General features: G+C 35.1%; 2 protein-coding genes across 12 annotated transcripts; one reads left to right on the forward strand and one right to left on the reverse strand.

The window, feature by feature from the left end:
- Positions 1–1494: 1494 nt before the first annotated feature.
- On the forward strand, positions 1495–5670 carry LOC113696469 (uncharacterized). Its single transcript, XM_072055474.1, has 7 exons — positions 1495–1581; positions 2979–3034; positions 3205–3264; positions 3365–4104; positions 4865–5023; positions 5173–5349; positions 5441–5670. The coding sequence occupies exons 2-7, from the start codon at positions 2998–3000 to the stop codon at positions 5663–5665; spliced, it is 1398 nt and encodes a 465-aa protein (XP_071911575.1). The 5' UTR covers positions 1495–1581; positions 2979–2997; the 3' UTR covers positions 5666–5670.
- Positions 5671–6668: 998 nt separating this feature from the next.
- On the reverse strand, positions 6669–15098 carry LOC113694880 (uncharacterized). Of its 11 annotated transcripts, none has more exons than XR_011817019.1 (8): positions 14945–15098; positions 14234–14276; positions 14038–14129; positions 13843–13954; positions 13389–13442; positions 7473–7609; positions 7262–7331; positions 6669–7221 (listed from the first exon to the last, which is right to left on the reverse strand). XR_011817019.1 is itself a non-coding variant. In XM_072055477.1 (5 exons), the coding sequence occupies exons 1-4, from the start codon at positions 15005–15007 to the stop codon at positions 13844–13846; spliced, it is 309 nt and encodes a 102-aa protein (XP_071911578.1). In that variant the 5' UTR covers positions 15008–15098; the 3' UTR covers positions 6669–7609; position 13843. The 11 variants fall into 11 exon arrangements, 1 of the variants encoding a protein (XP_071911578.1); XR_011817017.1 differs by having other exon boundaries at positions 6730–7221; positions 7262–7353; XR_011817016.1 differs by having other exon boundaries at positions 6669–7353.
- Positions 15099–16255: the final 1157 nt, after the last annotated feature.

The raw sequence follows: 16255 nt of genomic DNA on the forward strand, positions 1-16255 counted from the left end.
AAATATTTAACGTGACCACTATATAGTCTGGGGGAAAGTACAAATAATACTTAATTATGTGAAGATTTAGTTATACTTAATTATGCAAAGATTCAGTGAGACACGGTCACACAGTCTCGGAATTGTCGGTTCCGATTCAAAAATCGACGGTTCTAATTCTTCTTAAGGGTGGAACCTCAATTAGCCCTTATAAGTATGGTTATGATTTCGGATTCGATTCCGATTTTACTTTGGTTTCTTTCGGTTATAGTTTCAATTCTTTTTGTTATGTTTAAACAATAATTCTTATAAAATTGATTTTATAAAAATATGACAATGAATGTAAAAAAAAACTTTATTGTATTATCATGTGTAAGAAAAAAAGAAAAAATGATGCAAATGTAATGAAAAAAAATCTCATTGTTGATTAGATTAAATTGGTCTTGGATTTAGAGTAGTCATGGCATATAAACTTACTGCTCCCTCTATCCCATTTTGATAGTTCTTGTTTTTTTTTGCACACAGTTTAAGAAAAAGTAGTTAACTTTGTTGGAAAAACAAAATTAGATTGCTATTTTTCTAAAATACCCTTACATTAAATAAAGTTGGCTTTTCATATATCAATATGTTTTGGAAAATCTAAATACATTAATTGGGGTAGGTTATATTCAATACTAACAATCTATATTAAATAAGGTAGTTTATAGTAATAACAATTTACATTAAATAAGGGTATTTTAGATAAATTAAAAGACAACTACATTCTTCAATTGAAAATTGAACTACAATTTGGAACAGATAAAAAGGGAAACAAGACTATCAAAGTGGGACAGAGAGAGTAATAGAATGAGACGATGGGTTGTTAGTCTAGGATTAGAACTACTGGTATCAGGTATTGACTATTGATATTGGACTCTAAATTGACCAAATAGGTTTAGATAGCAAATATTTGTTCAGACAGTTTAAATGGGTCCTAAACTGCCCGTTCCGATTTCAGCTCAAAATTCTGGTGAATTTGATTCTGAACCTTTACTCATAGTTTTGGTTTCGTTTCCAGTTTTTCAAAGTTCAGTTTCGATTCCGATTCAACAAATTATCGAAATCGATTCCAATCCGATTTCATTCAAACTTGAACCATAGCCACCCCTTGATTTAATTATATCTAACTATGTGAAGATTTAACTATACTTAATTATGATAAAAAAAAGTCCAAATTCAAATTAACAAATATTAGAAAAATCAAGACAAAATAAGAGCAAAATTCAAAAAGAACAAAATGCCAAGAAAAATATGTGTAACCGTCACTATCCTACTAAGACGGTAGGAACCGATGCATTCACACTCATGGAAATCCAACTGGGGTCCATCTACCATTAATCCCAGACGAGTACGGACAAGATTTCCATGGCAATTATACCCTTCTATTTACAAATAATTACAACAGTGCCACTGATGCGTCTTTCTTCCTGCGCATCCAGGTAGCCACTCTGTCACTCTGTGCGTAAACTCTCCCGTCTCTCGTTGCTGTCATCATCAATCTCTCCCAAATTTCAGTGCGTGACTGTGTGTGAGCTCTTCCGTGGTGGTTTCGATCATTTTCAGGTACAATGCTTTGGTCTTCACTTCGCAAAATTTCAACTTTTTACTGTTACTAGTTATATCATTAGAGCTCAGTTGATGGAGTTGGTGAGGAAAGATGGAATTTTTTTGGATTGTCTTTTTGGCTGTGTGAGTGAAATATGAAATTCTTCGAACTAGTGAAAGTATTGTTGTTTTCTTCAGTTTGGAACGAGTAATCATAGTTCTGCATTGCTGAATTGTTTGATGTTGCGTTTATGTGATCAAGGCCGCCTAGATGATTGATATAACTGGGGATTTTTCTGCTTTTTTTTTTTCCTTTAGTGTTTGCATTTTTGAATTCTGATTTTTTTCCCAGCAATTAAATTTGTGCATGCTTGTGAATAATGTGCAAATGTATAAGTGGACGTGTAAAATTATCTATTTTTTCTTTAAATTTGATTTTTCTATGTCTATGTTGGATACAAATGATTATACATGTGTGTGTGTGTGTGAAAGATCATGTGTGTGGGGAAAGTGTATCACTTGCAAGGATCTTCTTCCCAAATGCTATAGAGCAATGGTACCATTGCGGTGAGTAGACGTTTCTCGCAGTTGATCAACACCTTCTCTATTACTGTTAACAACTCATCCATTTTGTCCCCCACATCCTTTCTTGCTAGATGATATTTCTGCCTAAATATTCAGTATTTCTTTTAAACATATTTGTGCATGTACTTAGATAAATGAGCTTGATATGGTGATTATAGGTGTTCTTCAATTAATTGCTCTTCCAATTACAGTATGATACTGCTAGATTCCATTTAGTACTAAATGAAAAAGTTGAAATGATAACTGTAAGATAGAGGGAATAAAGGCTATGTTCATTCCTATTACAGTTGCCTTTCATATCTATTGTTTCCAAGCTGCTGCAAGATAAGATAAACTAGCCTTCATGATCCAGAGGATAAAGCTTTTCTCAGTATACGCTGAGTAATCATAAGTAATGGTGGAAACAGTACAAGAGAATTCATGAAATGACTCCAATGTTTCAGAAAGATTCCATCTATGATAACTCAGCAAGAGACAATGGAAAGCATGAAAGTTTGCTTTTAACCAAAGACTCAGTTTTGGATTAGACTCTCCAACTGTGAAAATTAGACAGGAGGAAAATGCTGACCAATGACTTGGATGTATAATCTTCATGCTATCAACGTATTACATAATCTGCATACTAGCAGGATCACTGTTGCATGGGATGAACTATCTTGTTCTAAGTTAATGCTGAGATGGCCTTTTAATCATCTTTCTTCTTTGAAAAATCCGGTTGTGTATACTACTGATATTCCTTTATTTACAGATTCAACAGCGGATATCCGTTGGAAACATTTTCTCTGTATCACCAAATATTTTATCATCATATTTTCGTGCTCATATTGCAGGTCGGAATTGACTAAGACTATGGATTCTTCTCTCTGGGATCCACCAATTTGTGAAGGTTGCTCTGCCTTGTTATTTTATTAGCTAAATGATTCAAGTTACTACTGGTGGTTGTTTAGAGTGAAAAAATTACTGGAACTCTGTATAGATTCAAATTTTGCAAGATGGAAATTTTCTATTTCACTAAAGCTGACTTCTTATTTTTGTTTGTGTAATTTTTGGTTACAGATGACAGTGCTGATTTTACAGGAAATTGGCAGTCTGATTTCTCCTCTGGTGTGGGGCGCGGTTAGTTTATCCCCTTTACAATGTTTGCTAATCAGTTTCTTTGGGGACTTTTTTTAGACTGACTTAAGGTCCCATCTTTTCCATTATATGTATGTCATAGATGTCATGGAAGAAGATGCTATAAATGAAAGGTGTTGTATCGAAGTGTTGAAAAGACTGATACCTAAGGCTGATGCCGAGATAAAGGAACTTGAGGAAGAAATTATATTTCTTCAGGCCCAAGTGGCTTTGGAAGATGATGCTTGGGCTAAGAAATGCTTTGATACTTTGACAGAGAGGATCAAGGCACTAGATATCTCGATTCAGAGATTGAAGAATGAAAAAGTGCAACAGCAACAAGGACAGGCGTCTAGTTCCCAAACACATGGAGATCCTGCTCAGAATGAAAAGCAACAAACAGAAAATCAACTAAACTTTGGTTTCCAAACAGATGGAGATCCTGATCAGAATAAAAAACAACAAACAGAAGATGAATTGGATGTTTGTTTTCAAACAGATGGAGATCCTGAAAAAATTGAAAGCCTACAAACAGAGGAGGGCCTTGATTCTCACATCCAAACATGTAAGGAACCTTCTCAGAACCAAAAAATACAATTGGAACATGAGATGGGTGTTCTTTGCCAAACACATCCAGAACCTGCTCAGATTGAAAACCTGCAAGCAGAACATGAGCTGGATTTTAATTTCCAAACAAATGGAGATCCTGGTCAGGATGAAACACTACAAATGGAACATGAAATGGGTGTCCCTCACCACAAACATGGAGAACCTGCTCCGCAACTGAGTGAAATACTAAAAGCTCTTCTGGAAAAGTACTACTTTCCAAACAGAGATAAGCAGGTTTGTGTAATACCTGAATTTTATTCTGTTGCTCTGCTGCCCCACTAAGCAAGTTGGCATGGTTAATTGATTAGACATAGTTTTTCATATTACCCTGTACTATCCCCTGGTTTTTCTTGTTTGTAAATAAGTGTACTGGTTGATGTGAAACGGCTGAAAACCTGTTCTGGATTATTTCTGGGCATGTCACTTTTCAGAATATGTATAAATTTCCTATCCAATACCTGAAGATATCTGAGACCTTAGCTGCTTAATGCTTCATACCACGTTTACTGGTATTAAGCATGTCAAAAGCCAGAGAGATGTATGAATGAAAGAGTTAGGCTTGAGTGTATATTATCGGGTGAGGTATTTGAGAACTTTTTCAAAGTAACTTTCAGGGAAAGAAAACCTTATCTTTTGCTCCAGGACCAATCAACACTTTTTTAAGAATTAAGGAAGTAAAACAGCTTCATCGTTTACATGCACTGGATCAGGTGAACAAATCACTTTTCTCTTCCTCTTGTTCATCACGTTTTCTGGGGAATAATTAAAATCATAACTTTGCATGCCAACGTGATGTACTTTTAATTTAACATCTTCTGCACTATTTGTATATGGCATTGCTGGCAAATGTGATGTTAAATACACCATCTTTACCTATATGTATCACTGGACATTTGATGTCATCTTGGTGTTTTGGGTGATTTGGAATTTGTTTGAGTAATATTTATTTCTTGTAAGACAACTTTTTCCCTATTTGTGGAAACCTCCATTACAGAGTTCAAGTTTCAATGCTGAGAAGCTTGCCACTCTCCAGTCCACAGACGAGACCAGCTCGAGCAATGCTGAAGCAGTGGCCTGTGCTGCTAAATCCTTGAAAGAGATTGCTGAACCTTTTAATCTGGAAGTTTTAAAGGATGTGGAAGAGAAAGACCAGGTAAAGACAACCTCCTTACATTATTTTGCAGTTCCTAGCATGGCTGCTCTGCGAAATCTGTCAAGTGCTAACTTGTGACTTATGTAGACTACAAGATATCCTTTCTTCTTGTTGCATTTTCATATTGGTTTTCTCCAAACAATGATCAGAATGGAGATACCACAATCATCAACTCGTTCCCAAATCTTTCTGAACATGCAAGTGAAGTATCCACCAAGAGAAAAATGATGGAGATTGATTCAAGCATTGAGATAGCACATGGAATAGGAATACATGATTCAACAACCAAGGCAGTGAAGAGGATGTATACCCCAGACATTCAGAAGGTACCTACCAATCAGTCGTAAAGCTAGGAATCAATTCCTCCATAAATGTACAAATTTTCTTTTGACTTTACTGCTCTCATGCAACAAACAGGAAGCAACTGCTATGATGATGGATACCAGTGCGAATGCCTTAAGCCACATAGCCGGTTCAAGCAGTGGAACAGTGGGCTGCAATCTTTCTGAAGAAACAGGCGGGGCAGTCATGGTACGGAATTTCGGAATTGAAAGCGCTAAGTTGAAGCCATCTCCAAATCCCGCCGAAACCACTATTACAGAAACTGATATGGTACGAGATGTTTCTTATGTATCAAACTGATAAACAAGTTGGGTCTAATCATTTGTGAGACTCTTAGTTTCTGGCTTCTTTAGTTTGATGTAGGCGACAGTAATGTATCCCTTTTGAGCACCTTCATATTGTAGACGTGACTTATCAGTTGTACATGTTATTATATTATAAATAAATAAACATATCTTATAATAACTATATTTACAGTTAATTCTTGTGAATTCTATTAGTCACTCTGTATGAAATTCTTAAAAGTATCGGGGATGTAGAATATCTGCACGGTGTGCAGAACGAAATTATGTGCGTTAATGTATTTTTTTTTCTTTTCTTGATTTTTTTTGTCTATTGCTTTTGCATTCTGATTCAATAAAGAAATAATTTTTTTTTCTATAAAATTACTTGTTAAAATCCTAACCAATGGAGACTTTTGGCAAAAATGGGATTTTGGGTTTTCACAAATTTTTTTTCCCCTACAAAGTATGAGGATTCAATATCTACATGGTAAATTTTCATTTCGAAGATGATTCTCATATGACTAAGAAACTGTATCTTCTTTTCTTTTCTTTTCAGAGCATGTTCCAGCTTGCAGATATCGATTCAGTTTACATAACAGATCCCGTAAAACAGCAGGCCGAAGAGGTTGATATAACCAACTGGATAGAGACGGAATTTCCCCCCATAACGAAGCAAGAAGATTTGTGGCTTTCTGACTTCGGATGGGCATTTGGGGAACCATCTTCACAGGGGTCCAATAGCACGACCAAAGAGGCAACGGAGCCACTGATCAAGAAAGGCGAAGAGTTGGGTAATCTCCAGGCCGCTCAGACGATGCATGAGGGAAGGATGGAAGGTTTGGTCAAGGAGGAAATCGATCCGGCCTCCAACTTTCATGCAGTGAACGAATTTGGAGTTAACAAGTCTCTCAAGTTAGTCTCTTGTACTACATCAGTGGCCACAATGCACCTCGAGTTTTTGACAATGGCTCAACTCAGAGCCATGGCAAAGGCACGCAAGCTCAAAAGATACTCCAAACTCAACAAAAGTGACTTGATCAAGCTTCTTGACGAGTCACTTTAGAAAAGGAACAAGTCTGATAGTGCAATATGCTTCCAGTAGCTATAGAAGTTGCATGAACTTATTTTTGCTTCGGTTTTTTAGCCATTTTACAGACAATGCCATTGTAAACTTTAAGAATGTGCAAGTGTGACTCATCTAGACAACATTTTGATGATTTTGGGTACTCTGTTAGCCTTTTTTCCCCATGGAGCTTGATATTTGACTGGGCAATAATGTTGCTGGTGATTTACTCGCTTGGAAAACTGCATATGGATATTATTCACGATAGTGCATTCTTGGATTCTGTGAAATTCCACACTTTTTGTGGTTATAATTCAACTGCAGGCAGGTGGCAATTCAGCAGATTATGTGGTAGCAACTCCCCCAACCCTTATCAGCAAATCTATTGAGTTGGCTTATGATAAGTAGCAGTTGCAGAAGCAACTCTTTTCGTGTTTGACAAATCACCAGCAGCTACAGAAAAACCAGGGGCATCACCTTTTTCTCTCAGATCGATCTTCTAAACTAATCTGTTGTTTAGCAGTATCAGGGAAGTTACAAAGCCATTACCGTTTTCTCTCAAGGATTGATACAGTCAGCACTTGCTCTCCTTTAGCTTTCAGAAAGTATCAATCTGATTCTGGATGAATTCCATGTTACAGCTTAAAGACAAATTTACAGAATGAGAGTATTGTCAGGATTGGGAGTTTTCAACTGAGTGATGAATTGGGGGTTTACCTTATCATTTTGAAATCAAAAGCCAAAACAATCTGAGACTTACCTCCATTTAGGAGTCCAAACAGAGACCATTTGCAGGTACACAAACTTGAAGAAAGCTAAAAAATAAACCATTGCAGTTTATCTGCTGCTTTTGATCATGGTACACTTTCAGGTCACAAAATGGAATATCATTCTTCCCTGCAAACAACAATAAAACACAAGAATCAAACAAACAATTCTTAGAAAGAAAAATAAAACACAACAAAGTTTAGAAAAAGAAAAGGGTAAAAAAAAAAAAGCAGTTTTCAAGTTTTGGCACTTAAATATTTTCCTAATCTCTCAACCTATCCCCTATCTAGACTTATCCAGAACTAAGTATTTCTCTTCAGAGGCAGAATCTAAAACTCACCTTTGTGAAAGATTATGGGCAATGCCAGAACTTGACAACACATGACGGTCAAAAGTAACAAGATAGAAATAGGAAGTTGGTGATTCTCCTCTCTTTTTCCTTCTTCACTGCCTTGGTTCTAGAAACTATTCTGAGAAAGCATCCAGTAGTGGACCTAAGACTAAATCGCATCACCTACTCTGTAACACACTAAAAGTCCGCAGCATCTCCAGTTTGGACCATTTGTTAGATTCAAATCTGCAATTTCTTTGGATGAGAATTACATTGTTATGGGCTTCTAAGCATTTTCCTACTTGGCTAGATATTTTCTCCAACCTGAGTTTTTACCGAGGCATTTTCACCGTAGAAACCAATTCCTAATTTAGAACCTTGGTCCCTAGATACCAAAACCACAAAATTCTTGTTAAGATAGCAAAGTTCATAAATATTCTTTCTGACTAAATATCATGCCAAATTTAAAACTAAGTGCCAAGAAGGGTATACATAAAATTTGTAAATGTAGGCCTTAGGGTAAGCCTATCCTAACTACTAAAATGGCTTCTTAGGAGTTAAGAGATGCCATGTTAAAGCTTGAATTTTCAAAGTAATCTCTGCCACCATTTTTCTTTATACACCCCAGTTGACTGTTGCCTTCTGTCTTTGTCACTCGCAAAGCATAAAACAGCTTGAATGGCCTCCTCTTGTCATGCTTCTAGGGAAGCAAAGTAATTGCCTTGCCTGCTCAGTTAGCTCAGTATATTTTTGACATTATGAGACTTTAACAGCATGTTTCACATTTCTGCTCAGTAGTCTCTAACTCTTTGACTGGTTCTCTCTCCATTTCAATTATGCCATTTATTCTTTCCTATTGCATTCGACAATCGTATTTTGATATGGTGGAAATGAATTGATATTCATTTCAATTATAGTACAGTTACCTTCTTGTTAGAAAAGAGAAGTAGATAGTTTGAAATCTCTGGTGTGCTTCACAAGCACAGAAACATCTTTCTTTGCACAAATAAACATTTATCACCTCCCAGCTACTTATTTGATATCAAGAAATGGAGTGTTAGATGTTCAAGGATGGAAACTGGCTCTCAAGGTTGCATCCATGTGGTCCTTAAATTCTGCAGTGGCAGGACCACCAAGCACAGAGTTTTCAGTAACCTGTAATTATATAAATGTTAAATTCTAATATATATACATGAACCATCATAAATTGGAGTTTTTCAGTCTACTTTCTGATTTGCATGTGTCTGAATGACATTACTGTTATTAACTTATTAAAGTTAGGGGTTGATTTAATAAGGTTCGTGGAGAAGATGTTAATTTTTTAGTGCAACTCTTGTAATTTTTTCGTAAATGGGGATTTGAGTAGAGTAATGCTCTGAATATCACCTTGGGATGTTTGACTCTTTCGATTTTAACCAATGACTAAAAATCAAATCCAAATTAGTTCTAAACGATAGATCAGGGAAAATTAAGGAAAAGAAACGGAGGTAAGAAATTAGTTTACCTGTCGGGAATGGATAGTAAATGTAGACCTTTCCAAAGCAAGTCTGGTTCCAAGTTAGTGACAGATGTACTCACTGTTTGTTTGCAGCCATTAGTGTGGAGGAAAATGACTCAAATGTGTGTTCTTTGCTTTTTCTTTGGTCTCATTAGATAATTCTTGAAGTTATCGCATGCAATTTCCTTCTAATTGTAGCACTTATTATAATATCATTTGGAATTTGCCTTGGGTAATTTATTGCATTATGACATGAATCTCTTTGGTTTAGTTATTCTCATATTGGGCATATACATAAACTTCAATTCTTTGCAACACATTATTAACATTGAGACAAAGTGGTCATAATGCCCTGTTTCCTTGGTAAGTAGTAGATCTTATTTCGAGTACTTCAAATTTGGATATGATACATGTACCGATTCAACATCTAAATATAGAACTTTTTTTTTTGGGTTTTCTTTTTTGGGTTTTTTTTTTGGGGGTGGGGGGGAGGGGTGGGCTGTGGGGAGAGAGAGAGAGAGATGAGAAAAGAGAATCACCAACTTCCTATTTCTATCTTGTTACTTTTGAACGTCGTGTGTTGTAAGGTTCTGGCTTTGCCCATAATCTTTCACAAAGGTGAGTTTTAGATTCTGCCTCTGAAGAGAAATACTTTTCTTAGTTCTGGATAAGTCTAGATAGGGGATAGATTGAGATTAGGAAAATATTTAAGTGCCAAAACTTGAAAACTGCTTTTTTTTTATACCCAACAGCAACACCCCCCCCCCCAGCCCCACCTTCCCACCAAAAAAGAAACATCCTAAAAAAATTCTATATTCAGATGCTGAACCTGGACATTTATCATTCCGAAATTTGAAGTACTCAAAATAAGATCTACTTACCAATGAAATAGGGCATTATGACCACATTGTCTCAACATTAATAATGTGTCACAAAGCAGAGAAGTTTGTCTATATGCCCAATATCAGAATAACTAAACCAAAGAGATCCATGTAGGAATGCACTAACTTACCCAAGGCACAAATTCCAAGTGATATTATAATGAGTGCTACAATTAGAAAGAAAATTGCACATGATAACTTCAAGAATTATCTAATGAGACAAAAGAGAAAGCAGAAACACTCATTTCAGTCATCTTCCTCCATGCTAATGGCTCCAAACAAACAGTGAGTACATCTGTCACTGACCTGCAGACTTGCTTTGGAAAGGTCTACATTTACTATATCCATTCCCGACAGATAAACTAACTAATTTGGATTTGATTTTAGCCATTGGTTAAAATTGAAAGAGTCAAACATCCACCTTTATAAACCAGGCTAGAGTCCTAGGCTGACATTCAAAGCATTACTCTACTCAAATCCCTATTTACGGAAAATCTACAAGAGTTGCACTAAAAAGGTAACATCTACAAGAGGTTTACATTGAACTTGCGTGCAATCAAGAATCAGGTGCAATGCTGGATGATTTCTAGGAAAAATCTCTAGAAATTCTTTGTTCCTCATTATTCCTGCTTACGAATTTAATACATTTTTATCCTTTTTGAGAAGTTGGCAACATTCTATTGCCGTCTTTTGCATGATCTAAACACGAACCAGTATTCTGAGACACCTTTTGGAGTACCAACAAATTTCTGCTGCATCTAAAAAAGCTCTTATTAGGCACGCCCTTCTTAAATCCTACTCCCCCAGGGGGAGCTCACGCATGCAGTCTTGCAAGGATCTTTCTGATGAAGCTTATTTGAGGTTTTTCAATATACTTCTCATTTGCAGGGGTAAAGACTTTAACCCACTAACTAAATGACTAAAATAACCAAACTGGAAGCGTAGACATTCAAAAGTATCCTGGAAATGTAATTCAAGAAATCTAAGATATTTAATTTGCAACATAAGACTTTTCAAAGTACACAACTCCCCCAAATTAACTTTTTATGCCATTTTGGCAGTTGTATATATTCCAATTCAACAAAGTGGGTATATTCTAGTAATAAAGAAATAGCTCGATTTGAAAGTGAAGTTATTTAAAAGAATAACTAATTAATCACGTAAGTAGACAGGACAAAACAAGAGTGGAGCTGCATGAGACCAAACAAGTTCCCTCCATTCCAAGTAACTAGGTTAATATCCAGATAAAACTTGAGAAACTAGACTCCATAACTACTCATCAGCATGAGCTACACATCATTCTCCCCCATCACCACAGTACAACCACCCAGAAGCAAAAAGTTCAGCTTTTCACCCCAAAGAGATGTTTACAGCTGGTTAAGTGCAGTTCCCAGGCATGCAGTTCTATTCTCCATATAAATGATAAAATGGACACTGCTAATCTAGTAAATAAATGGCGTAGGTAGTGTCCACCTTTATGTAAGAACGCCCTAGCCACGTATTAACAACAAGACAAAATGATCATGTTACATATGTATACTAATAGTTGTCAGATCTCACTTGGTGACTATAGAATCATTTGTATAATTCTGAGTAAAAAAAAATTCTTTCTTCAGTAAGCTAACAGCATATTTACCCTTCTCGCTTTTTCTTATCCATGTTCGTCCTTTTGTAGTTTAAAGGTGACTGAGAAGACAAAAGGTCAGATGCCTGAAGAATCTAACATGTGGATTGTCAATTGAGATAATAGAGGTCTGAGATGAAGATCAAATCTCTCGTTTATTTCTCCTAGAAACGCACTTGTTTCTTTATGTAGGTTCCCAAAAAAGAATCCATAAAGCTTAATCTCCACTTTCTAAATTTTTTGACACAATACAGTATGATGCAAGAAACACTTGTGAACTAATATATCAATGGAAAACCTATTCAACTTCATTCAATGGGCAATAGTGACTGTGACATGCTTTATCACGATGATCATTTCCAAATATGGTCCCGCATTTAGATTTTTAAGTTTTTCATTTGACAAGTAACCCTGACTACCATATCGCATTTCTTCATTTAAATACAGTGTTTACGTCAAAAGGAACTGCAGCTAAGTGCTAACTGCAAATCTTATCTGTTTCTTATTCTTGTTTGTTCTAACTGCTGCTCCCTCCACAAAATTGCTATCAACGTATTTTATGATGTTAACAAGTCATCTTCCCGTTTTGCTTATCCAAGCATATTCTTCTACATCGTCCTAGGTCTTGTGATAAAGTGACAAAGATTGGAGATGGATATCATGAGTCAGAAGATCCAACCTTGTATTCACTTTAATTCTCTGTAGCCAAGTTCTAAAGTAGATTCAATATCTCACTCTAGTAACCTTGAAGAATGTTCTCCTCAACCATTTCAGAAGCATGGTTCATGAAATAACAAAGTCATCCAAAGTCAACAAAGTTCTCAAACCTTGACGACAACAGTAAACTAGTCTGTATATTCTCCTTACAGTAACCTTCAAAATGTTCTCCTCAACCATTTCCGGAGCATGTATTATTGGTAAAATATCTAAAGCATCTGAGGTTATACAAGTTCTTAAACATTGAAGATGGTGCATGGCACATGCACTGTAAAACTACTCTACCTACTCTGCAGGACATATGCTAACTTAACCTTCTCCATTTTAGAAATCAGATCTACTTTTTACCAGCAAAACAATTGCACCAAGTGCCAAACTGCAATTGGACTTCCCCAAGTTGATATGCCAACTATGACAAGTGAAGGCACTGTATTTCCTATGGACGGCCATAGCCTCCTTTTGCTTGCCAATTCTCATTGAACTAACCATTCTAAGACATGGCAAGACTGAAAAGTTCAAAGATGTATCTATTATAATTACTGATCAATCCACTTATGAATAAGCTAACTACAAGAAAACCCAAATAAGAGACTACAGAGTATGCTTGGTGGAAGGTAAGAACGCTGAACTTAAACATATCTGCTTGTTTATAAAATAAGCCAAGAGAAAGCCATCAAAACGATTGCTTGTTCCACACGCCTTAAGCTGTACGACAACCATGAAGATAAAACCTTTTATGGCATTTATGAACAGCAGTCAATGAGCATAAATTAGTATTAAATGTCTATCCACATACTTCTCAAAAAGTAATCTCAAACGTGCAAACTAAGTTTTCACAAAGATAGAATGCTATTTACCATCTTGCACATTCCAAGTTGATAGATATAAATGGAGCTAAGTCCCAAAAGTCCCTGAAAAGTAGCATGTACAAAATAATGCAAGAGTACTAGAAAATCATCGATTGAATAAAGAAAATTAAACTAAATAAAAAAGAAGGTTGTAAAACTCCCCAGAGATGACATGTATTGTTCTCTATGTAAGATGAAAAGGCCATTCAGATAAAACATGTAAGTTTCATGTCAAGAGTAACTTTGTCTTAGCTCCGCATGGATAATTCAGAAGTTTTTCAAATCAAGGAAATAGTGATGACAAATATTACAAGCACTTGCCAAATGGAGAAAAAACAAAAGAAAGCTAATGATTGTTTTTAGGGCAATGAAATCAGTCAGGCTGGATCACAAAACCTTACCATATAACATGAAGGAGTAAATTTCTCAAGAAATAATAAGCAGTGTAGGAATATAGCGTTACCTCACTTAGATTGTAACATACAATCAGCATCCTTTACGGCTCGAACAAGATGTGTTACACGATACTGGAGCTTGGCATTTTCTGCATTTAGCTGCTTTAGCTCTTTCTGAGCCTAAAAGGGATATAAAGCGAGACTGGGTTACTTTTTTAGCACTATTTAACGTGCAAAAATTAGGAAAACTACACAAAGCACACCTTTTCTCTTTCTAAAGCTTGTTCTGCTTTCACATTTTCAAGCTTTGACTGAAGCTCACGAACCTTATTCAATAATTCATCATTCCCAGCATCTGAAGAAGCATATCCACACGATGAAAGGTTAAGGATAAGTCAATTAGTAGATGTCAGAAAATTCAAAATGAAACCATTGAAATGCATTGATTGTTAAACCTACTTCTGTCACTAGCAATAGCAGCTTCAAGTCTTTCCAATCGAGCCTACATGACAAAGACGGAAATTTCAATCAGTAAAACTCCTATTGTCAACAGAAATGAGGACAGATTTCCCAAACTCTGATTTTATTAGCGTATTGCCATTAAAAGCTCACCGCATCTTACAATGATTAATAAAAAAAATTAAGTGAAAAGTAGCATTCGAATACGAGAAAATAGTATTATGTATTTCTATAACTACATTTACATACCAAATACAAAAGAATTGTATAAATTCCACTACACAAGGGTGTGTTTGATTCCTTAAAGAGAGTTGAATTGTATACCATAGGATTTAAGTAAAATTTCTGTAGACATACAAGTCCAATTATTGCAACTCCAATTCTCACGAGGAACCAAACAAAAACATCAAACAGAAGAATCCGAAACTCCAAATTTAGATTGCTGGACTAATTTAATATCTGATTCATATATTTATAATTCGTCAACATGATTGATGCATCAGTAAAAGAAACGTCAAAATAAATTCATCAAACTAGTCTAAGAACTCCTGGTAAAGCCCTTCAATAATTGAATTAAAGCATGAGATTTGATACAAGAAAAATTAAAGCATAACATATCAATGACAAGTAATTAAAAAAAAGAAGAAAAGAAAAGCACCAAGATTTAGACCCATAAGGTGGGGGTTACAAAGCTAAACAGAAATCAGAAACCTCAGCCTCAGCAGCTCGCTGGTAAAAAGGTTTCAAAATTTCTGGTAGGTTGCTTTCTGCCATTGGGGTAGTTCGTCGGGGCAGAAGCCGAGAGTAAAAAGTGTCTGGTTTTCGGAGAGTTCGAGGTTGGAAAAGGGCATTACTAAAACTTTTTTTTCCCCTCTTATTTGGTTTGGGTATGGGAACGGCTCTACAAAGTTGTACCAAAATGTACAACAAATCCGTTTGAATTAGTTGTTTTTTGGAATGTTTTTGAAAAATTTTTACTGTAATGTGTATATGAAAATTTTGTACTGTTAAAATTTTTTAAAATATTTGATATATTGTATGAATGACATATTTTTTGAATTATTGTGTATTATTATAACATTATATTTGAAAAACTTATTTTTGAAAAAATGACCAATCCAAACGGAGATATTTGTTCATCATGCCACCATAAAAAAATTGAAAAAATCTATCTACACATTCACACAAATGATGTATAAATGTAATTTTTAGTGTCTAAACATATTTTTCAATCAATCTATCCATCTTTTTAATCATTTTTTTTATTTCACATTACAAAAAGTGCTACAAAATCAAAATAAATAAATTTTTTTCAAATAATAGATATCGAAATACTCCCAGTATGTTGATGTATATTTTATTATTTTTACTCCCTGATACTATTGCACTTCAGGACAAAAATGAAAAAAAGAAACTAAACCTTAAGTTTGTAAGCTTTCTGCTTCTTCTCTTCACATTTAGTACAATAACTTTCTCCAACTTTTCACCAACTAATTCATACTTTTTTAAAATCAAGTATAAAGTATTCATAAAGAGTTGGGGAAGAGTCAAGTTGAATGGTAAAGTAGAAAAGATTATGAGTAGGATGTCTTGGATTCAAAATATTTCACTTAAAAAAATATTCATAAAGAGTTTGCAAAAGCTAGTACATATAAAATGAATGAGAGTTTTCTTTTAAGAAAAATCGTTCAAAAAATCTCTCACATTTTGCAAAATAAATTTTTTCGTTCCTCACTTTTGAAAGTGTAATTTTACGTTTCTTACAAATTCACTTTAGTCAAATTTGATCCCTATTTAGGTTTCCGACTAATTTTTGTCAGAATCCACCACGTACCTTGCATATGATCATTTTTAAGGCAAAATTGTTAAATCAAATTTTACATAATCCAGTGCATAATCCCTCACATTTTACAAAATGAATTATTTCGTTCTTCACATTTCATAAAATGAATTTTTTCATTCCTCACATTTCACAAAATTAATTTTTTCATTCCTCATTAACCATATGTAAGAATAGTTTTT

The sequence above is a fragment of the Coffea arabica genome, chromosome 6e (assembly GCF_036785885.1).
Source record: "Coffea arabica cultivar ET-39 chromosome 6e, Coffea Arabica ET-39 HiFi, whole genome shotgun sequence".
NCBI classification, from domain to species: Eukaryota; Viridiplantae; Streptophyta; class Magnoliopsida; order Gentianales; family Rubiaceae; genus Coffea; species Coffea arabica.